The 22,357-nt window shown below is 36.8% G+C and overlaps 2 protein-coding genes across 9 annotated transcripts; one reads left to right on the forward strand and one right to left on the reverse strand.

Moving 5' to 3' along the window:
* Positions 1-980: 980 nt before the first annotated feature.
* LOC106150499 (kelch-like protein 40) lies at positions 981-5,489 on the reverse strand. Of its 6 annotated transcripts, none has more exons than XM_024077719.2 (4): positions 5,426-5,489; positions 4,396-4,704; positions 3,804-3,982; positions 981-3,188 (listed from the first exon to the last, which is right to left on the reverse strand). In XM_024077719.2, the coding sequence occupies exons 2-4, from the start codon at positions 4,569-4,571 to the stop codon at positions 1,660-1,662; spliced, it is 1,884 nt and encodes a 627-aa protein (XP_023933487.1). In that variant the 5' UTR covers positions 4,572-4,704; positions 5,426-5,489; the 3' UTR covers positions 981-1,659. The 6 variants fall into 6 exon arrangements, with proteins under 6 accessions (XP_023933487.1, XP_086868758.1, XP_013378805.1 ...); XM_087012632.1 differs by having other exon boundaries at positions 5,435-5,488; XM_013523351.2 differs by having other exon boundaries at positions 5,431-5,488.
* On the forward strand, positions 5,147-22,019 carry LOC106150500 (snRNA-activating protein complex subunit 1). Of its 3 annotated transcripts, XM_013523353.2 has the most exons (11): positions 5,147-5,249; positions 5,645-5,711; positions 7,440-7,659; positions 8,158-8,286; positions 12,008-12,148; positions 13,033-13,140; positions 13,799-13,914; positions 14,416-14,524; positions 16,424-16,616; positions 19,124-19,207; positions 20,358-22,019. In XM_013523353.2, the coding sequence occupies exons 1-11, from the start codon at positions 5,162-5,164 to the stop codon at positions 20,540-20,542; spliced, it is 1,440 nt and encodes a 479-aa protein (XP_013378807.1). In that variant the 5' UTR covers positions 5,147-5,161; the 3' UTR covers positions 20,543-22,019. The 3 variants fall into 3 exon arrangements, with proteins under 3 accessions (XP_013378807.1, XP_086868760.1, XP_013378808.1); XM_087012634.1 differs by lacking the exon at positions 8,158-8,286; XM_013523354.3 differs by lacking the exons at positions 5,147-5,249; positions 5,645-5,711 and adding an exon at positions 5,815-6,085.
* The last annotated feature ends 338 nt before the right edge of the window (positions 22,020-22,357 follow it).

Below are 22,357 nucleotides of genomic sequence, written 5' to 3' on the forward strand. Positions count from 1 at the left end.
TTGTGTAACACTTACATTAATGCTAAAGATGAATAACAGTTCATTATTATTCTTGAATTCAATAGGGTTATCCATATCATGTTTATAGTTATACAGCTAGATTAAAAGTTTGAATAGCAGCTTTATTGGAATATTTTATGTTTTATTTTACTTTTTTAAATTTATTTTTCAAACACTAGCATCTTTAAGATGTCACTTTTAACTCCCATCCACCAGAAGTGCTGTGCATTTTCTGTATTTCCACATTAGCAGTTGTGTTGGTTTTTGTCTTTAAACATTGTGTAATATTATTTTATGCACTGTCATCATTTTTCACATATTTGGATTTTCATTATGTGAATTTGAACTCTCACATATGGTCCTGAAACTATAATCCTATTGACCATGTTATTCAGTTGTACATTTTTGTGAAATTTTCATCTTTCACATATTGGCATTTTCATTGTGGGACTTAGAACGCCCCAGGGCACGTAACAGTTCACTTTTATTGATACTACCTGTTGTGCAATATTTGCAACTCGACTTTGCATTTAAAGGGATAATAACTGTTCGTTTTGGCAAAATTATTCTAGAATTTGTGCTTGTCATCAGATAAAGTGGACCTTCATAGATGGCTATTCCTTCATAAAATAAAAAAAAAACCTTTTTAGGAAAAAAAATACAAGGACTAACATTGAATGTCGGAATGGATTCATTAACCATTGATAAGTGGGAGAAAACCGTTGTTTTTCTATGTACCCCAAGTCCAAAAACAAACAGTTGTTATCCCTTTAAGATTGTCTTTTAGTTCTCCACGGGTCAACTTATGTCACTTTCCAGGTCATCTACTATTTTATGGATAATTTGACAGTAAGGAGTGCCGTAATTAGATGTCTAATTAAAATACTACACTAAATTCTAATCTCAACATAAAAAAGAACTCAGATTCATGTTCAGATAACATCCACAAAACCTAATCTTTAAAAAACATCAAGTACATATCAGATGCAAAACTTGCTTTATTACACTTATTACATAAATGAGTCGCATCTTTTCTCACATAATCATCAATATGAAAAAAGTAATTTTAAATATGTTAAAAAGAGTATTCTACAAAAATTATGAACAGCTAATATTAATCTACTGTATACTAAAGCACCACCAAAATTATGCAATAATATAAAGCTACTTTAATTTCAAATCAGGACCCAAAATACAGGTGTTTCATATATAAAGCATTTTGTGTAAAAGTACACTTAAAAACAAGCAACAAAAAACCTTTAGTTGATTACAAGTTAAGCTGTGCATGCTGTCATAGTAGGACCACAGGAGACACTGTCAAGATATCGAGGCTTCAATCTCAAGAATTATCATACAGATAGATGGAGTTGTGTTACAGCAACCCCGTTCTCTGACCAGTTATCTGTATAATCATATCTTTTTTGTTAATTATATGTTACTCACTGGCATAATGTCACATGTAACATTCATTATTATCTATGCTTATGCAGGAATTAATGGTTTTATCTTATGTTGAGCACCAATCATTTTCTGAAGTTCCTCACTTGGCTTCTTACTGCAACAGGTAACAGAAATCAACACTAAGTACTTGTTTTCCACATATGCATCATAGCACACCAACTGCCAGTGTAAACAGAGCTGCATAACCTCCCCCTTGTGCTACTTAAAATCGAGAAGAGAATCTTTGGGCCTTTCAGACCAAATGTACTCACTCCTCCCCATTCTTTTTGTATTCAGCTTTGCCAGTACACAAGCATTGGAGTTGGCATACCGTACAAACTTTGCAAACCTAGTCCACTGCCTGGAGGAGCACTGGTTTGTGGATGCATGAAGCACATGCATGTCTTTGCGATCAACCTCTTGCCTAGCTCTGCTGTGGCGATTCCATAATGTTTGCAGCCCACCTAGCATGTACAACTTCCCATCAAACACAACTAATAGTGGTGACCGTCTGTCGTCTGGGAGCTCAGGTCCAAAGCGCCATCTATTTTCAACAGGATCATAAACTTCCACAGAGGATAATGTTGAATCCCGTTCCTGTGCCCTCCCCCCTGCTATGTATATTCGTCTCTCATATACTGCAGCTGCAAACTCAGCACGTGGGACTTTGGGTTGTGGGACAACAGTTGTCCAGGAGTCCATGACAGGATCATAGCTTAGAAACACATTAGTCACTCGACTACTGGCATCCAATCCTCCTATGACATAGATCACTTCCTGACAAACAACTGCAGCATGGTGGTACAGTGCAAACGGCATAGGTGAGACCATAGTCCAGTGGTCAGCCTCTATTTCATAACTCTCCACACTAGAGAGCGGATCAGCATCAAGATAAGCAGGTTTTCCACCTATGGCATAGATCTTGCCCTGGTGTACTACTGCAGCGAATGCACACCTTGGTTCTCTCATGGACTGCTTGTCTATCCACTGCATCTTCCTGGCATTGTACAGTTTCACTGAGTTCAAAGCTGGCCCTGTGTATTTGTGATCTGGGAAGAAAATTCCCCCTAGACAAAAAATCTGATTCTGTGATGTCACTACTGCCTCATGATAGTCAAGGCGATAGCGAAAGTCAAAGCTGACATTGGGAGGAATTGCACAGTAATTCTCCTTGGTGACTGGATCAAAGCAGCACACTGAGCGTGTCTCCTCTTTCTGACTGCCTGCAACAAACACAATAAGTTCAGCATTGTACATTCCCACACGGGGCACCATAGTGCACTCCTCAATGTGGTCTCCAGCAGTCTGGTCTCTCTCCCCAGTGTTAGTGACAACAGCAAGATAACACAGCACATCAGGATCACTGGTCACAGCCTTCACAGATGGCAGCACTGTCTGCTGTATCACCTCACCTGACATAAATGGAAATCGCAAGCATTTCAGAAGATGCAGCAAGTGCTGACCTCTATTGACAACATCCCAGCTAACCCACTGAAGAAGGGCATTGAAAGCAAGCTCCTCTTTTTCAATATTTAGCTCATCGCTACTTAGCAAATCTTCCATAAAGTCTACAGGAAGTTGTGCAAAAGCCTCATTCTTGCTGAGCTCCAGTTCACTGAAGTTGTCCAGGATGTAGGCCCTGGAGGCGTCCTTCAGCAGCAGGCTGTCATGGAGATGACCCAGAAGGTACAACTCAATACAGTTACTGTGGCCTATGTGGTTGTGCATGTATCTTATACACACTTCACCTGAAAGGTAAGAAATTTAAACAATTACATAACACCTGACTGTCACGACATTTAAAGTGAATCAGTTAACGACAAACAATACTCATTAATGCCAGTTTAGGAAAGAGGTACATGTTAATTCATAGCATAAGATTACTGATTATTGCATAATCTTATTCATAGCATAAGATTATTACACTTATCAATGGGATATCTACTGTACCCCCTCACCACCCCCGTTTAGTACATGTACATGTATATTTGGCACAGTTGTAGTGAATTTAAAATTTTTCCAAAAAATGCAACAGCACATTGAACAACTATGTGTCTGGTACTATCAACTCATAGTTAACTAATCAGAAACTAGAGGATCAGAGTGACAGTACTGCCTCCTGCTGGATTAGGAACAGAAAAGGGATAATAAAACACAGGAAATAATTTTAAAAAGGTTTATAGAGTTTTCAGTTTATGTACTTAATAGCTGACACACCCATGTGTCTATTGACCAGTACCTCAGGCAGCATATTCAGGTACAGACTCAACAAGTTTACGAAATAACTACATGTGTATCAACTGGAAAAACAGGGCAATATATATTCAAAAGTATTGAAATGTGAAAATCATCCATCTACTCACACAGGTGTGTCATAGCCAGCATGTTAGCTGTGGCAAACAAGTCCTGGATGTTCTCAGGACACAGCTCTATATTTGCCGTGTAGATGAAGTTGATGATGTTCCCCATGGCCTCAGCTGTCACTCCATGGATGCTGACAGAGGACTGGGTTTTTTCCACTGTCTCTCCTGTGAACATGGCCCTGCACAGACAGACAAAGTACACAACATGAACTGGAATAATTGTTTGTATTCAAAGCTGCCACTTAATAATAACAAGATACCAGCAGCAGGGTATCAGTCAGACAACCTCCCAGTTGTCTTCAAAACTACCTAACTACTGCTATTTAGGTTTGGATGGTTATTATTTAAATCCCCTTTTATTAGTGGAAGAAATAGAGTTTAGGTTGCCTGTCTCAGTAATATGCAGTGTTGAAGTTCGACACCCTATTTCAAAATCTTTTTTAAACTTCTGGTAACTATCAACATTATTCAAGTAGAAAATTCTGGTTCTCAACCTTTACTACACCCTATATAGCAGTCTTCATAGTAAATCTAATTATAATGGAAGTTAAACTGATCCGAGAAATCAGGTCTTACTGTGCTTAAGACTCACCTGAAATACTGGCTGCTTGCAGCTAACACACTCCTGTGGCAAGGGAACTTCTTATCTTCAACAACAAGAGTAACATCTGTGAGCTGCTTGCTCTCCTGCAGCTCCTGCAGTCCAATCACCAGCAGTGTGTGCTGGGAGGGAAAGCTGTATGTGTTTGGAGACAGTTGGTCACTCATTATAAACTGTATGTGATCTCATCCGATAGAAATATCAGTTTAGAAAGTGAAATCTAGATCAATATTCTGGCAAGATCAAGGCAGCCTTTACGTCAGAAATTCTTGCAAACTCACTGCATTTTGAGTTGAAGACCTGAAACAAGAAATAATGCTGTGATTTGTGTCCTGTAGGAGCTACATCAATTGAATTGCACATTCTGATGAGATCTTTACAACAGAAATCATCTTTAATTTAATAACTTCATAACTAATTTTATGCAAAATCTAATGATCACCCCCCCCCCCACTTTTTTTAAACAGTAACTGATCAGTTTTGTAAAAAAAAAAAAAAAAAAAAATCTGTAAATGAATACAAAATGTCCAACTTGGGCCTCACAACAATAGAACTTAATTATTGTTGTGATTAAATAGGCATAAAAACTGTACTGATATCTGTTTATGTGCGTCTGTGAAAATGTCTTGGAAAGATCTTGCACAAAATTACCTACTATTTTTTCATCATAAATTTCTGCTTTTAGTCTTTACATTTGATAGCTTTGCTTCCTTTTAGCACCACTTAATAAGATCACGTCTCAAAACGTCCTGATCAAATGCAAACACCACTACTGATGCAAGATATCTACGTAGCAGTAGCAGATATTTTCCTTGTCGTCATAATTCAGGCTTATAACACAATTGGTGAGTACTACAGTACATGTATTGTAGTATAAATTTCAAAGATTTTGCAAGCTCTTAACTGCCTAATATTTTCCCCATAAAATATTCTAAGGAAGTTTCACTTACTCCCTGTACACGACAACACTTATCAAAACATACAGAGACCTCTAATTATATGCATCATATATCTTACATACTGCACCTGCCCTAAAAGGGAAATTCACTTCTGCAGTGTTTACTCCATTAGCTGGGACGCATCGCTTGAGCCAAAAAAAAGTTAACAAGGGCACGATTATAGGCATTGTCATGACACAAATATTTCAAAGAATTTTCATGAAAATATGGAATTTTACTTTTGAGTGTTTCTGACACAATATTATCCCTCAATTTGACAAAATTATTTTTAATGTTTTAAGCACCCATTTTTGAAATCGAGGCTAGAAGCGTAAACCAAAACAACCGAGTACGAAGGAAACGACGACAGTAAGTGGGATTCGTGTAGGATTGCTCAGGTTTATTTTCCCCAACAGTGTATTTAACTAGGTTTACGGCAGCTGTCTTTGATTTCATAATCGATAAACTTTTAATCAGTTGATTTTGAACATTGACTATGTGAAATGTGATTATATCAGGGGTACATCCCGTACATGATGATGTGACAGTGAAATACTGAGACTCAGTAGGGCCCCAAAATTACTTTTTTGAAAACTTCAGAAAAGCTAACTGCTGATTGGTTTTTCTTAAAATGTAAAAGAAATATTAGACACTGCCCATATCTTGCAGAAAATTAGCTTACCAATCTTTTATCCGCTCTGCACTTACGTAGACTCATTAGTCCAGGATCCTTGGGATAAAAGGTAGGCACAATTTTTGGTACTTTTGTAGTATACCCCCCCACCCTGTAACTTCCTGAAACTTTCATTTTTCAAACATTTTTTTACTTTGTCTTTTTCACCTATGTCAAAGCTGTTGAAATAAAATGTTTTTGTAATTACCTGTGGTCTTTTTATTAGTTTTAATCACGTTTAATCCACCCCCTTGAAATACAATGTGAAAATTTACAATGTACCTGCAGTCAATAACTTGCCGCGTTTTCGTTGGCTAACTCTACCTTATTTTATGTGAACATAGGATTGATACATTGTATACTTGGACTTCCTCTGTGAAATTATTATGAGCTACTTGTTCACATAAAATTACCCTAGAGTTAGCCAACGAAAACGCGGCAAGTTATTGACTGCGGGTGTAAATTGAAGATTCTAACATTGTATTTCAATGGGCTGGATTAAACGTGATTAAAACTAATAAAAAGTCCACAGGTAATTACAAAAGCATTTTATTTCAACAGCTTTGACATAGATGAACAAAAAAATGTAAAAAACTGTTTGAAAAGTGAAAGTTACAGAGAGTTACAGGGTGGGGGGGTATACTACAAAAGTACCCAATTTTTAAGGTCCAAGTACAGGCAGCATGTTTCATATTGGGTGACTTTCCAGCTAGAAAACCTTTAAATGTCTCAGAAATGTTATAGAAACTCTCCATGCATTTGGAAATTCCCACAGTCAAATTTAAATACAATTTGTTGAAAACTCCAACTGTGCCACAAATAGTAGGTGTTTCCAGGGTCGGGCTAAATTGCCCAATGGCAATACACTTGAAAAAATGAGTCCAGTCACAAGTAAAAGGGGGAAACTGTCATTCCAAACAAAATAGGCTGATATGAGAGCGAAATATATTACTAAATAATTAATAGCCTTGATAAAACTTAACAAATTTGCACATTTTCTTTATCGTCGGGTCAGCTGCCATGTTGGTTAGTGGCTCTTCTTGGCCGGTAATATTGTCAAGAAGAGCCACAAGCCAACATGGCTGCCGACCCGACGATATTAGAAGTAGCACCAATGTGTTAGCTATATCAATGACATCAATAATCTAGTCAAATATTTTGCTTTTTTATCACCTTATTTTGTTGAGAATTACCGTTTTCTGTGTTTACTTGTGACTGGACTTGTTATTTTAAGTGTATTGTGCTGTGTTGCGCTGTATTGCGGCGTATTGCGCAATTTAGCCAGACCGGTGTTTCCATGCTCTACATGGCATTAAACAGAAATTTAAAGGAACTCCTGTTTTGCCTAAAACTGTTTTAGACATAAGATTGTAACATTCTCTTAATACAGTGAGCTAGTAGAAGTAACATTGTCTTTTTTACAGGTGGCAGTTGGTCCCAGTACAAGCCAGGGTAAAAAGCTCCAAGATGGTGAAGGAGAGGGTGTACACGCCACTGGCTGGGGTGCTTGTTGACATGCAATCATTTGTTGAAGAATTCACTGCCACTGAATCTGTGCGTTATGAGCAGTTTGCTGAAATATGGCGTGAAAAGAAAATGTCTCTGATATTTTGTGGCAGACAAACAGAGAGAGAACTAAAAGAGGTGAGAGCAAAATGACTGAAGGTTTAACACTAGTTGATCTACATTGTATTATATTCCAAAGTTGATAGGTGGTGACTTCTCCTGCCCTACCAATCATATTGAAAGCACCTATGATCACCTTCATGGGCCTGAAGTCTTATGCAAGTTACATGTTCCTAACATGTGTATTACCTGTGGTGCATAATTAAAATATGTTGACTTTGATGTTAAGCATAATGTATCATTGCATTAGAATTGACAGTTACCTATTCTGTTCATCATTATTTTCTGTGTTGTTCTCACCTGGCATTTCCAGCGTGTGAATTTGAACTCACATGTGCCTGAAGCCTTATGCTAGTTACATATTCTTAATATCTAAGTTGCCTGTTGTGCATAATACAATTTTTGATGTTGATTTCGCTGTTAAGCATTGTGTAGTATTGTATCAAAATTGAAAAAATAACCTATGTTGTGTGTCATTATTTCTGCTTTTTGTGGCCTCTCATCTTTCTGTTCCAGTTCACAGAGGACATGTTCTCAGTGGTGCTGCAGTACTTGGGGTCATCTCAAACCTTCCAGGTCCAAGTGGCTGGCCTCTTCCTGCTCTATGGCCTCTACCATACACAGCCTCTGAAACCTAAGGCAAAGGTAGACAGCTACACAGCAGGTTCAACCTGGGTCAGCTTTGTGTAATCTTAATTAACAGCTCCCCATGACCAGATTGCTCAACAGGCCATGTTGTTAGTTAAAAGGTTGTTTGGTGATGACCACATATGTGACAGGCGAAGTGCTTTAGTTGTACTCTCCTTGGACTCTCATTGTGTTCTCCTTGTGTTTGTATTCGTTTGTCTTCGTTTGTGTATTTTCGTATTCTTTTGTGTGTGTTTTTCCTTGTCCAAAGTCTCTTTTACACGAGGGAAAGAGATCAGTCGTCCGCAAGTCGCGCCATAGGAAAGACATGGTCTTTCTTGTCCAGTTTGTTGTCTTGAAATGAGACAATTCTTTACATTTTCAGACCTGACTCTTGTGTTGCTCAATAAAGCAAATAAAACTGATCGCTTTGACACTATACTAAGATGGCATGAAACTGATCCAATGTCCTAAATCCTGAGTGGTTTACTATGAGTCAGTCTTTAAGGAACAGATTGAGTAACATGTATTTCATCTTATTTCAGTAGTTTACATTTGGTTATAAAATGCTAAATTTTAACTCTTTAGAGATGTTTAAGAGGCATTTCATTGCATTTACATTGCAACCTTGTTTTATGTACATTGAAGGGATAACAACTGTTTATTTTGGCCAAAAAATGAATTTTCCTGGGGTAAAGGACAATTTTCCCATACTGACCAATTGTAAATGAATCCATTCCCACATTCAAAATTAGTCCCTGGTTTTTTTTTCTAAAAAGTTTGGTTTTTTGTAATAATCTCTTAAGAGATTGTTACAGAATGTAGCCATCTATGGAGGTCACTTGATGTGATGGCAAATACAAATTCCAAAATAATTGTGTTAACCGCCGTTTTGGGGGCAAAATATTTATTTTGAAATATGGATATCTTCATATCCTGCTTTACAGGGTTATTGCATAATTTCTAAATGAAAATGTGCTGTTGGCTATATATATATAATCTTGAAACAGACACTAAGCTTTGATTTTTATGTACCCGTTTCTGTATCCATTGCCCTCAGACTCATCTGTCAGTGCCATTACACAAAGCAGCCCATTTGGCTTTTGCAGAGTGTACAAAATTTGTAAACTTGGTAATGAAAAGTAACTGCGAGACTGGCTCATGTGCTGGCCACCCCTCATCTGAACTACTGGAACAGTCTACAGGGTCCAGAATGCCAAGCTAAAAGACTTTGGTTCAAATTTTCTGGTCTATGAATGAACTATCCAAAAACAAAATCATACCATTGGTTTGGAAGTACAAGAAAGAAAACTGTCTGAAGAGCTACAACCCTCACTATACATCAGAGATCCACTTCTGGAGGAGATACATTCTACATTAGTGATTGAAGGATGATGACAAGGACACTCTACACTAGTGATTGTAGGATGAAGACAAGGACACTCTTCACTAGTGATTGTAGGATAAAGACAAGGACACTCTTCACTAGTGATTGTAGGATGAAAACAAGGACACTCTTCACTAGTGATTGTAGGATAAATACAGGGACACTTCACTAGTGATTGTAGGATAAAGACAAGGAGACTCTTCACTAGTGATTGTAGGATAAAGACAAGGACACTCTTCACTAGTGATTGTAGGATAAAGACAAGGACACTCTTCACTATTGATTGTATGATGAAGACAAGGACACTCTTCACTAGTGATTGTAGGATAAAGACAAGGACACTCTTCACTAGTGATTGTAGGATAAAGACAAGGACACTCTTCACTAGTGATTGTAGGATAAAGACAAGGACACTCTTCACTATTGATTGTATGATGAAGACAAGGACACTCTTCACTAGTGATTGTAGGATAAAGACAAGGACACTCTTCACTAGTGATTGTAGGATAAAGACAAGGACACTCTTCACTAGTGATTGTAGGATAAAGACAGGGACACTCTTCACTAGTGATTGTAGGATAAAGACAGGAACACTCTTCACTAGTGATTGTAGGATGAAGACAAGGACATCAACAGAAGCATGTCTCTGATAAGCATGTCTCTGATACTTGATCTGAGTTTAATTACTAACCATATCCTAATTTACAAAATTACCACTTCAACAATACCCCTACCATGACTGAAACACTGGTAGTTTGAAAATGGAGCTGGTATTAGAAAGGTTTAACAAATGAACAACAAAGAGGAAGTACGAAAACTAGGTTCGTACGTCATAAGTCATAGTGGCCATTTTGCAAATGCCAAATAACGAGTATGACAACAATAGAGCAGGGTGAGAGAAAAAATGCTGTTTGAAACGATTTTATATCCGTTTTCACTTTCGATCAACCAACCTGAAGGCAATCATACGAAGAAACAAATGTGATTTAATGCATATCAAACGAGTATTGATGTGTGAACAAACTCAGTTTGTACTTTCTTTTTTTTTTACGAGGAATTCATAAAATCTACATACATTGGAAGGACGAACTACGAAAAACGAGGTTATGATGAGCGTAAAGTGATGACGTAGTGCACATGTTCGTCCTTCACCTTTGTTGTTCGTCATTTGCTAAGCCTCTGTAGTATGAAAACCCAGGCACATTCCATCAGACAAAGCTTTGATCTAATGAATAAATGCAATCTTTAAGGAGTGGAGGGTTGAGGTAGTTTTGACACTGGTCTAAAACTTTTTTTGAGAAAACCTATAAAGTGTTATATCTCCTTACGTAACTGTTACACAATAAGAAATGATGTGATATTGAAGTAAGCTTTTTATTGTTATATAACAAGTTGGTATGTATTGGTTGATTGAAAAGATAGCCATATTCCAGGCACCTCCACCCTGTCTTCATCCTTAATTCAAACTTAAGATGGAAATCAAATATTGAAAATCCAATTATGACCTTGATTGGCTTGAACGTGATTTTTGACCTTGTTTCCACCATAAAATACACTTCAAAAATTTTCTAACATTTATAACTCCAACACTAGAAAAGATTCATCCATAGTTACTATTTAACTTGAATAAGAAATCATATCAAATCAGGATTTTTTTCCAAAATTGAATCTGTCAATAGATTTTTATTCTCTCGATAAATCCTTGAAAAGTCAGCCTTGGAGATAAATGAGGAATTTTGTGAAATTTCAGGAGTAGCTTCTCTTCTTTATATCTATATCAATATCTACAGTGGTAGGAGTCTTCAGGCATGCACAACATTTATGATGTTTATTTTAATGTGTGGTGATTGACAAATGCTCTTTTTTGTCTATATTGAAAGGGATTTCCTTTGAATGTACAGTGTTAAACTGTGCAGTCATGTTGCCCCAAGGGAATCTACCTTAGTAGTTATGCTATTATTATTGTTATTTTTACTCAAGTCCATTTAGTTTCACATGGTGAAATTGACGAGCAAAAACACAACCACAGTTGATGGGTTGTTTAGTTCAGTTATTACTTAAAATGTACATATAATTATATAGTAATGTGTATTGATGGCTTGTGAGAAAACCTTAACAGAGTAAATAAGCTCTGTAAAAAAAATGCTTCTTTTAGGTACCTGTTGCTGAGTTGAAAACTGCTAAATTTTAAACTCTCTTGTGCCATCCATCTTTCCCAGATGATTATGATTTTTTTTATCTGTATATGTACCATCTTTGATATTTATTTATTTGCTTTTAGAAGTAAAAAGCTTTTCTTAGTTCCCTTCTTGCACATAGTTCATGACTATACTATACTATTTTATATTGCAGGTCCGTGTGACTCGAGAACAGTTCCAGAGCATCTTGCAGTTTCACAGGGAGGTAAAGAACCAGGGTCATTTGGACGTTGACTATGTTTTTCAGAAGTTGAAGATACAACGTGCATTTGATTTTGTAGCCAATGCGCACCCTGTAAGTCATAATGATAACTCTTTAAATCAATACCAAACTCATTATTTTATGTGAGACAAAATTGAACATAAAGCAATGGTACAGAACCTTACAGAATATTATCATTGTTGAATGAACTGTTGTGTTAAGTTAATAATTTAAAATATTGAAAGTCTGTAGAAACAGTAGGGTGTATTGATGGTTGCTCAATTATATAGCTAGCTAGAGACAGAACTCATCACTGAGGTGAAAAAATTCTGACTTTTTATAGATTAAAAACTCTTTTTCATTCTATCTTGCTCAGATGGTATTGTATCTGTTTCTTTAAATTCATTGTGTTTACAGATGTTTTCATTTTTATTATTTTGAAAATATTATTGCAGTTATTGCTTATGTACAGACACAGTGTGTCTGTAGATCTATAGCCATCACCTAGGTCTGTCCTAACAGTGCCATTTCAGAGATAACACAATAAGTGGGAAACCATTTGACATTTTGTCTTCAAACTTACAGAATTGATAATTATACATAAAATACAGGTTGAGTTGCAAAATCAGCTTGAACAGAGCATTTTTGTTGAAGTTATGCTGGTTTTTGTTTTTTTAGCATATATTCTACTATGTGCAATACTGATAACACATTTCATGGAAAACAGTTTGACCTATTGTCTTCATACTTTAAGGACTGATGAATTTGATTGTAGATACAGGTAGAATAAAAATAAAAACAGCTTGATCAGATAATTTGTTCAAGTGTTTTTTTTACCATATATGATACTATATGCAATATAGATAACACATTTCATGGAAAATTGTTTACTTACAAGACTGATGAATATGACTTAGTTACAGGTCATTTGAAAACCAGCCTGATTATTTCTTTCAATGGCATTTCTTATTTTCCAGTGTGATATTCTCCAGGCCACTCACACAGCAGATGATGACCTGAATAAAGATAGCCTGCCTGTTGAGAAGAGTGTTGTATCAGAGATCCTGCAGCCTGATAATATAGCAGTAAGTGTCTTCAGGCTTACAGAGTTGACACTTTGATCATCTTTTATCAATGATGCACTTTTTTGTGCCACCATTGGGAGCACTGTCAGTACCATGTTGTTACCTCCAAACAACTGCCACCATTTTGTATGCCTCTACTCCCTCCCAGACCAGAGAGGCCGATATCCTCATCTTATGTTACTAGCTAGGCCACATCTCAGCTCAACTTGAACCTGCTCCGTTTGGGGCACAATTTTGGCACCATAAAATTTTAGCACACTTAAAAGCTAGAGACCTTTAGTTTGTTGTGTTTTGTAGAACTCAGCAAGTGCAGTGCTACAGGTACATATGAGGGCTGTATTTTGTTCTTATTTCAAAAAGTACATTGTTGCAATGTTCACATAAATTTACCAAATTAAATGTGAAATAGCTTCCAAACCAATTGAATCATGGGGAAAGTTACTTCAGAAACCTGATTAAAAGTCAGATCAAGAAATTTTCAAAGTGGATGTTGAATTTAAACTTTTGCCTATATTTTAAAGTCAGATGACAAAATTTTGAATTTTTTGTATAGAAATGTTGTTAGTGCTCATTTTAAGACACATTAAAGACCAATGTTGTTATTATATGTTTTGGACCACAGTCTTTTTTGGAACTGTTAAAATCTAGCTGTTTTCAGCAATTGGCTACCATCCATGAGCAGTATGTGGAGATGAAGTGCAGGCTGGCAGGCAGGGACAGACCAGACACTGCACTAGATGTCATCCAGCCAGACATTGTACAATATTTAACAAGGTGAGCACAATGTTCTCTATACTAGAAACAAGATACGGGGTAGAGTTCATTCCATACATAAATTTTTGCTGGACTTCTTTGTCTTAGTGCAGCTAGCAATTTTGCATTATGCCTGGGTGCTGAACACTGGTGACATAATCTGTCTTCACTTATCTGTCTGGTAATCCAGAGTCTGGGGGAAGGGGTACTGGTGATACCAGCTGAGTGTAATCCAGAGTCTGGGGGAAGGGGTACTGGTGATACCAGCTGAGTGTAATCCAGAGTCTGGGGGAAGGGGTACTGGTGATACCAGCTGAGTGTAATCCAGAGTCTGGGGGAAGGGGTACTGGGAAGTACTGATGCTGGAAGTTTGTCAACATACAGGTGAAGACAGGCTCACAAGCATGTTTTTAACAGAAACAAATGATCACAATAAATGTTCTTATGTTAAGTTTGTTATTGATTTTTTTATCAACATTGTTCCCTGAGATGTGAACAGGAATCATATTGGGCTTGTTCTAGGGCTGTAGCTTCACATGAAGAATGGCGTAAAACAGGAAAAAGGCTGCAAAAGAAAGATGGTGGCATCACCTCTGAGTCTGAGGCAGAATCAGATGTGGAACATCCAAAGGTATGCCTGGGGTCACTGGGAGGAATAGAGCCTAAATGAGATGTTTCACTTGTAACAATCCAATTCCACTTGAAGATGTGAGTGATGTTACAGTGCTTGGTGTGAACCGTTTCCACTTGCTATTGAATTTTTGGAGGTTTGGTTGCAAATTTTGATACACAAAATCTAACAAATATTAACTGAACTATCAAACAATTATGGATTAGCTGATTTCAGCTGACATATTTCTATTGACTGACATATAACTGCTGTAATGCACATTCCACTGGAAGACCCATGTTCACTCAAAACAAACTGGTCCAAGGTTTTTAAAGTTAGTTTATTAAGATAACAATGATATACAAACACAGCTTATCTGTACAAATAGTCATCACCTGCATCTTTCCTCACCATCAATCAATGTTCATCTTTTAATTTGATGGCATTTAGTGATGGTCCCTGTGGAGTTTATTCCAACTACCTAATGCCAAACGACCTACCAGACTACCACTGTGAATTAATGCACCCCTAGACTCCATGCTACAAGCAGTGACCAGCTTGCCTCAGTAGATACTTTTTTCCCAATAGGCCTTTCTTGACCATCTGCAGTGTGAAATGTTAAAAAACACTGAAGTGGTCAATACTCCTCCTTGTTTTACTTAGGTCTGTTAGCTCCTGCTTATAAAGATATACGCTTTGTCTGCAGTTAGTGAGGGCACAATTCCCTTTGAAAACTGACAGACTATGGTGACTTAACCGTGCCACATACCATAAGTTTCACCCCAGATAAACTAACCTCCTTTTTTTGGAGAGTATGAAATAATTTTTATATAAAACTGAATGTAAATTGGATTGTAAGGTGTGTTTCAAGTTTGAAATTTCTTGACAAGTTTTTTTAATTAAGTAGACTAGACAAAAGATCTGATCAATAATCAAGTTTCCCACCTAGTATGTAGAGACAGGAAGGATATCAGCAAAATTGTCCCATAGTTACACTAAAAGATAAACTCATCACTAGTACCCATAATGCTAGGACTGGACCATTGTATAGTAGTAAAAACCCATGGTATGCTGGTAAAACTAAGACTTAATGATTCCCCAAGCTGTTGATGCTATGCAGCCATTGAAGTATAACATGTAAGTTGTTTATTTTGACTTTCACAGGAGAATTGGTCATAAATTAGATGCCAAAACTGAAAGGTTACATCCCTATACATCCCTGCATCGATCATTCCCCACACCGGTACATCCCCGCACCAATACTCCCCCTCAGTATCGATGGAAGGAAGCAGTGGTGTGGGGGAGTAACAGTGCGCCTACATCGGCAATTTTACTGGGGATGTATCGATGCAGGGATCTATTGGTGTGGGGTCGTATCGATGCGCATAATACACAGAAATTTACTAAGAGGGGATTATTGGTGTGGGGGAATATCGCTGCGGGGAGTATCTGTGCGGGGGAGTATCGACATGACCCCAACTGAAAACACTTTCTAATGCTAGCACTGTTAAACATAGAGACTTTTTGCTTGTTGCGTTTTGAAGAGCTCGCCAAGTGAAATGTACTTTTGCAATAAGGCATACAGCAGTAATTATAGAAATGAAACCTCAGCTTACAAGCATACCAATACATTACATCACTCCGTTATTGATATCTCTTTTGTATTATTCTGTATTGGACAGGCTAATGAGTCATTTGGTCTGAAAGCTAAAAAACTAGGCAAAGTCAATAAATTAAAAGTCGTGTATTATGTTTTTGTTGACAAAACTGTAATGATAAATTCACACTTTTCCATTTATATATAAAAATAGAAATTTTTCATTTGTATGATTTTATTTTCAATATTTTATTTTTCTCATTTTGAAGTTTGCGTCACAATACACCATCCAAAGTGATTAGATATATTTTTCTGTCTTTAAGCCCTCAGTTTGTCATGGAAGGAAAAGGGCGTCAATCAGAGAGAGAGCATTCTCTAAAACTGCAGAACCATCTCGAGGTCGTAGACATCGTCGGGCAACGGTCCACAATGGTACAGAGCAGTCACCAACAAAGTCTCCTCCGAAGAAAAGGGGCAGGAAAAGTTCAAGGGTAGAGAGTATGGAAGAACAAGAAGGTAGGGAAATAAACACAGTACTGTATAATTGATTAATCAATCAGTTGCATTTCATTGTGACACCAATGCTGAGCTGTTTGTCCCTTACATGGTCTGTTTTGACTTCATGTTGCTTGCAGCTGACATACTGGGGTTGCTGCTAGTCTGGACTGAGGCTGCGTTCACATGAAAAATCCAAATTCCAAAAATCCATTGGCGGTATCTAGTGATCACAGTCTGTGCCCTAAATACCCCGTGGCCTAATTAACTAGCAGAGCGAGCGACTCACTTCCAAAGCTGTAATTAAATCTTGGTTGCGCTCAAAGGAGATTCTGACGCCTGGACGCATGCGCAGTAATAAGTTAGAGAGGAAGAAAGTGGCAGTCACAGTTGCTTTGAAAAATATGTTTGTCGATTTTGTGCAACAACAGGACGAAGAAGATGAGGTCCATGTACACACCACAGATATGAGTGCAACACACAGTTTAGAGATACTACTGTGCATGCGTCCAGGTGTCAGAATCTCCTTTGAGCACAGCCGAGAATTAATTACAGCTTTGGAAGTAACTCGCTCGCTCTGCTAGTTAGTTACGCCACAGGGTATTCAGGGCACAGACCAATGGATTTTTGGAATTTGGATTTTTCATGTGAACGATGCCTGATACCGCATTCACACTATGCTCAGTTATCCGGATAAGTTGCGAATTAGGTCACAATTCGAATAAATGCAGTTGTGTGAACGCAAGAGGATTTCTGTAATGTGAATTTTCAAAATCCTGCAAGCGAGGTGGATTCCTAAGCGCGATTCGAATAACTTACCGGAATCGATACCTGTACAGATCTTACTGTGTATGTGTGCAGATAAGTGCGGGTATCTATGAACGCTTGTTTATTACTTTAACGATTGCACCAAACGTATTTGGAGGTCACCACTCACTACAACATGAGGAAACAGAAACTTATTTTGCCATCTTATACTTCTCAAGAATGCTGGAATGTCTTTTGAGTTGCATTTGTCGTCACAAATTTTTGTTGGTATTTTAAGATATCCTGTGCGGCGCATGCGCGAGTGTTCAAAACAGGAAGTTAAACCTGAAATTTTCAACATGTGATTCGGTTTCACTTTGCGTGTGTGAACGCAATACCGAATCGAATTCCTCACGAAAAATTCGAATTATAGAAATGCACATTTTTGCAACTGTAGTGTGAATGGGGTATGAGTCTCATATGGCCAGCACCAACTGTTCTTTATAAGTGGTACCTCATGTGCATATTATACTCAGTAAGTGCAGTGATTAGAAATTGAGAGTCATGAATAAGTAGTACAAGAATGATTACTAGTAGGTTTATAGTTCCACAACAGCACATAAGTACAGCTACCCCACAAATTTTATTCTAAATAAAGGCTTGCTTTTTGAGAAAATTGAATCTTTTATCTTTTAGTACTTATTACTTCAATGTTAGTTTTTTATTTATCTCTGTAGTTTTAGTTCTTATATGTAAATGTAAACAGTGCTGAGATGCACATGTAGCACTGTATTAAGAAATGTATTATTATAAGAAATGCATTATTCAAGGATGTGTGAAACATTAATACCTGATTAGGAGAAAATTGTCCCTATATATATATATCCCAAGAAAATTCATTTTGGTGGAAAATCCCATCGGGAGCACCTTTGACATGACACTTGAATATTTTAAGCTGGAAGATTTATTGTAATAATTTATTGTGATTATACTACCATTCCACCATTAAGAGATACAGCCATTATAAGATACTTTGAATTTTGTCAGTCAAAAAATGCCAGAATCTGCAGATCAACTTACTGATTTAAATGATTGTTTTGTATCAGATTAATTGAAAACCCCTTATCAGACTGAAAGAAGTCCTCAAGTATGTACAGACAGGAGCTGTGATCTTTAGAATGTGACTGAGACTTACACTGCCTTTCCATAAACCCATCATACTAGCTGAATCAATCTAACTCTGCAGGGCTTCTCACTAATTACTCCCAAGCTGCTGGAGTAGGCATGCCAGACATTTAAGCCGCTTACACTGAATGCAATTTAGCGAGAATCCCTGCAGGGTAAAATTGATTCAGCTAGTATGATGGGTTTATGAATATTATACAACAACCAAATCTCATTGAAATACATGCCAAAAAATGTCAGCTTGAGTGTGAATGAAATGCACCCAGTTATGTATATTGATGTTGTAACTGAATTATGCCATGGTTTAATAATTATGTAGTAATTCCTTTCAAAACAAAGGAGAGGGCAACAGGTTGAACTGTCACCTTCATATGTTTATGTTGTCTCAAGAACAAGTTTTGCAGGAGTACATGTGGAGTAAATTCTTTATTTCCTGATTGAATCCTTAAAAGCAATAAGTCTTTACATCATTATTATGTAGTTTAAAGCAATTGTATCAAATGTGTTTCCATGCATGAGGGATTGGATGTTTGATCTGCCCTAGTCTTGCTGTAATGACTGTGCTCTTTGTCACTGGGATTTCTTCTTACTTCAAGTGCTACGGGTGCCGACAGTGAACCTGAGAGAGGAGATGAGGTCAGTGATCCTTAACATGCCCAGGCTCAGTGGAGAGGAGAAAGGTAATGTGTGATTACAAGATGTGTTGTTTGTTTAACACAAGGAGTAAGGTAATTGATCATTGCAAGATATTATGTGGTGTATGTTAAAGGATATTGCCACCTTTCGCCCAAAACTCCTTACTTACATTCTTTTGGGTAATAGATAAGTCTTCAGTGTTTAGTAACTAAATAAATAAACAATCAAACGTGTCATCTTACGGGTGATTTCATAATTGCAATTTTGGGGTAAAAAGGACAAATTCAGTTTCTCAAATTTCTCCTTTACCTGAGCACCCACAATCACCTTTTCAAGGCGGATTTAATGACACCATTTAGTACTCAAAATTCTGCCAGCGATTTTTCCTAGAAGTCTTAGTTCAGATTCAATCATTGATAAAGCAAAGTAATGCCTTTGTTAAATGAAAGTCTTTAATTAGTGGCTCATAACTCCATAACAAAAGCATTTAAACAGCACTGTGGTGGTAAGGGGAGGCCTGATATAATTACTATTGAACTTGAATGTGACATTTTATTTGACAAAGTGAAAGGTGACTGAAGGTCGAATAGATTCACAGCCAGAGTTTATCTCGGCCCCTTTAAAACCTATGTTATGCTGTGCTTAGTGATGTTCTATTATGATAAACCTACATATAGGGTTTCCCTTATACTGCTTGTGTTTGGGTGACAGATGTAGTAGCAGCTTTAACTAATTCCTGAAACTGTGAACTCTTTGCAAGCTTATGGCTAGTGACCCAGTACTTATTGCATATTTCAAGGCATGTTAACAGCACTGATTTTTTTTTTTTTGTTATTAATGAAAATCATATTTGATACTTAGTTTTTAAATGGTTTAGGAGTGATATTCTTTAAAAAAGATGGCAGATAATATGTAGGCAGTAAGTTTTGTTTCTCAGATTAAAATATGTTTTACCTCACATATCAAAGTAAAATGGTTATAGTTATTACAGAAATTAAAAAGTAAAAACAAGTACTAATTTGAATATACTTGAAAGCTCTTTGTATTTATTTTGCATGTTATTATCCCTTTGTTATGTCAAATCCAGCTAGGGGGCATACCTAGGAGGCAGTCCTGGTCCTCTAGCTGTGTGGACAGTTTTCTTTTGTTTAACATTCATTTTGCAAACTCAGATCTCTCATTTAATACTTTCAGTCTCTAAAAGAGGAAAGAAGTCTAAAACAGAATCAATGAAGAATACTAGGAAGAAGGAAATAAAAAAAGCACCCAAAGAAAAAGGACAACTAAAAGAAAAAATTGCACCGAAAGGGAAGTCTAAAGTCAAGCTGAGCAAAAGTAAACAATGTACTCCAGAGGAAAATATACCTGATCCCCACTGAAGGTGTTTTCCTGTGACTTGGAAGGGGAGACTGAATACATTCATTCTTCAAGATTTTGTTAATCTGATCAATGTCACCTTTTATGATCCACCAATGTGTAGGGATAGTCATCACATGATCATTGCCTGGCTTATACAGTTTATTACTTTTAAAATTTTGTTTGTAAGTGAATTGGTCTGCTCAGTTGTTTGTTACTTGGGAAATATTCTCAAAGGTACATTGGTCTGCTTTTTTGTTTGTAGTCACTTCTTTGGTCATTGATAGCGGCCACAGTTTTTGAGATTTTGGTTTATAAAATTATTGCCTATTATGATGAACCCTAGAAACTTTTGTAAGGACCATTTTGTCTACATGCAAAAAATTCTCAACATTTTTTAAATTAACAGCCCATTGATAATTTTTAAAAATTATGAACTATTTAATATTTGGGAAAAACAATATCATCCATCAGGTCCTCTGGCATTTCAGTGGGTCATGACCTGTCAGACAGACAGTTTCCTTATGGCTGAGAATGACACAGTTATTATTATAATTAAATGAACTGAAGTGTCTTGTAGTTCATGAGGAATTAGTAAATCATGAGAACCAGCACTCAATGTTTGTTTTCGGAAATTCATATAAATTTACGAAAGAGCAAGTTCGTGTGTCAGAAACTTAACAAACTAAAGAAAAGATGTTTTTCAAATTGTCAGGTGAGCCCACTGGATGTACTGTAGTCCGTGTTACATGTAGCATTAGACTGGGAGTCTAAAGGCACTTAGTCTTATGCAGATACATTGGATGGCAACCCTACATTTTAGCCCCCCCCCCCCAAAAAAAAGAAAAAAAAACAACCTTTGAATCCACTTTTGAAGTTCAAGTACACAACAAAGAGTGAAGAGTGTTTGTAATGTATATTAACAGAAGTCTCAAATGTGTTATGTAACAAAATGGAGGCAGTAGATAAGCAATAGCTGACCACAAGCAAGATGGTAAATACTGTTGACAGTCACGTCTAGGAGGTTCTCACTAACTTTGTCCAGGTACAGTTAATTTATTGCTATATACAAATGCCATAATGTTTTAGTGACCATTAGTACTTAAAATCATGGGCCAAAATGCATATTAGCAAGAGATTGCAGTACTTCCATTGTGTATAATGACTTAAAATGTATAATAGTTAGGAATTTAGGAATTGCTGACGATCCTCTGTGTAGAATAACATTGCCATAATATAAATGACCTTGCATGAATAATTGCCACTACCAGAATATATATGAACGTGTATGACGATTATAGAAAAGTAGTTACACAGGTGTAATCATAATAATGCTTAATTTAGATAAGTCACCATGTATTTGGCTATGGTGATCTCTGGCCTCACATTGTATGTTATCTGTTGAATATTAAATTGGCCAATTGTGTACTGTTGGAACTGTGTATTTAAGCTTAGCCATTCTGTGGCCAAGGCAGACACCCAATAAAGTGTTGAACTGAGGAGTTCTCTCTTTGTTCTGACAGTAGTATCAACACAACTTGATTTTAGAAATGACATTGTCCAGCTCTCTTTCTTGTCTATTGTTTTCACAAGAGTTGACTGCTGCATAAAGTCATGCATGCACTGATATTAACAAGAATGTATCTTCATCTTATCTTATTATTTTTTCTGTGTACAGTTATTGAAGACATTTAGAAATCTCAAAAGACAATGTCTTTGAACTCAACTGAATATCAATTTAATAAAATTAATGTAGTTGAAAAACATCACGTTAAAGAACTTGCACAGTAAAGAGTATTGTTGGAGTTATGGTTCTGCATTTTTTTTATCACTTGCAA

The sequence above is a fragment of the Lingula anatina genome, chromosome 5 (assembly GCF_051362555.1).
Source record: "Lingula anatina isolate TDL-2025a chromosome 5, LinAna3.0, whole genome shotgun sequence".
Taxonomy (NCBI): domain Eukaryota; kingdom Metazoa; phylum Brachiopoda; class Lingulata; order Lingulida; family Lingulidae; genus Lingula; species Lingula anatina.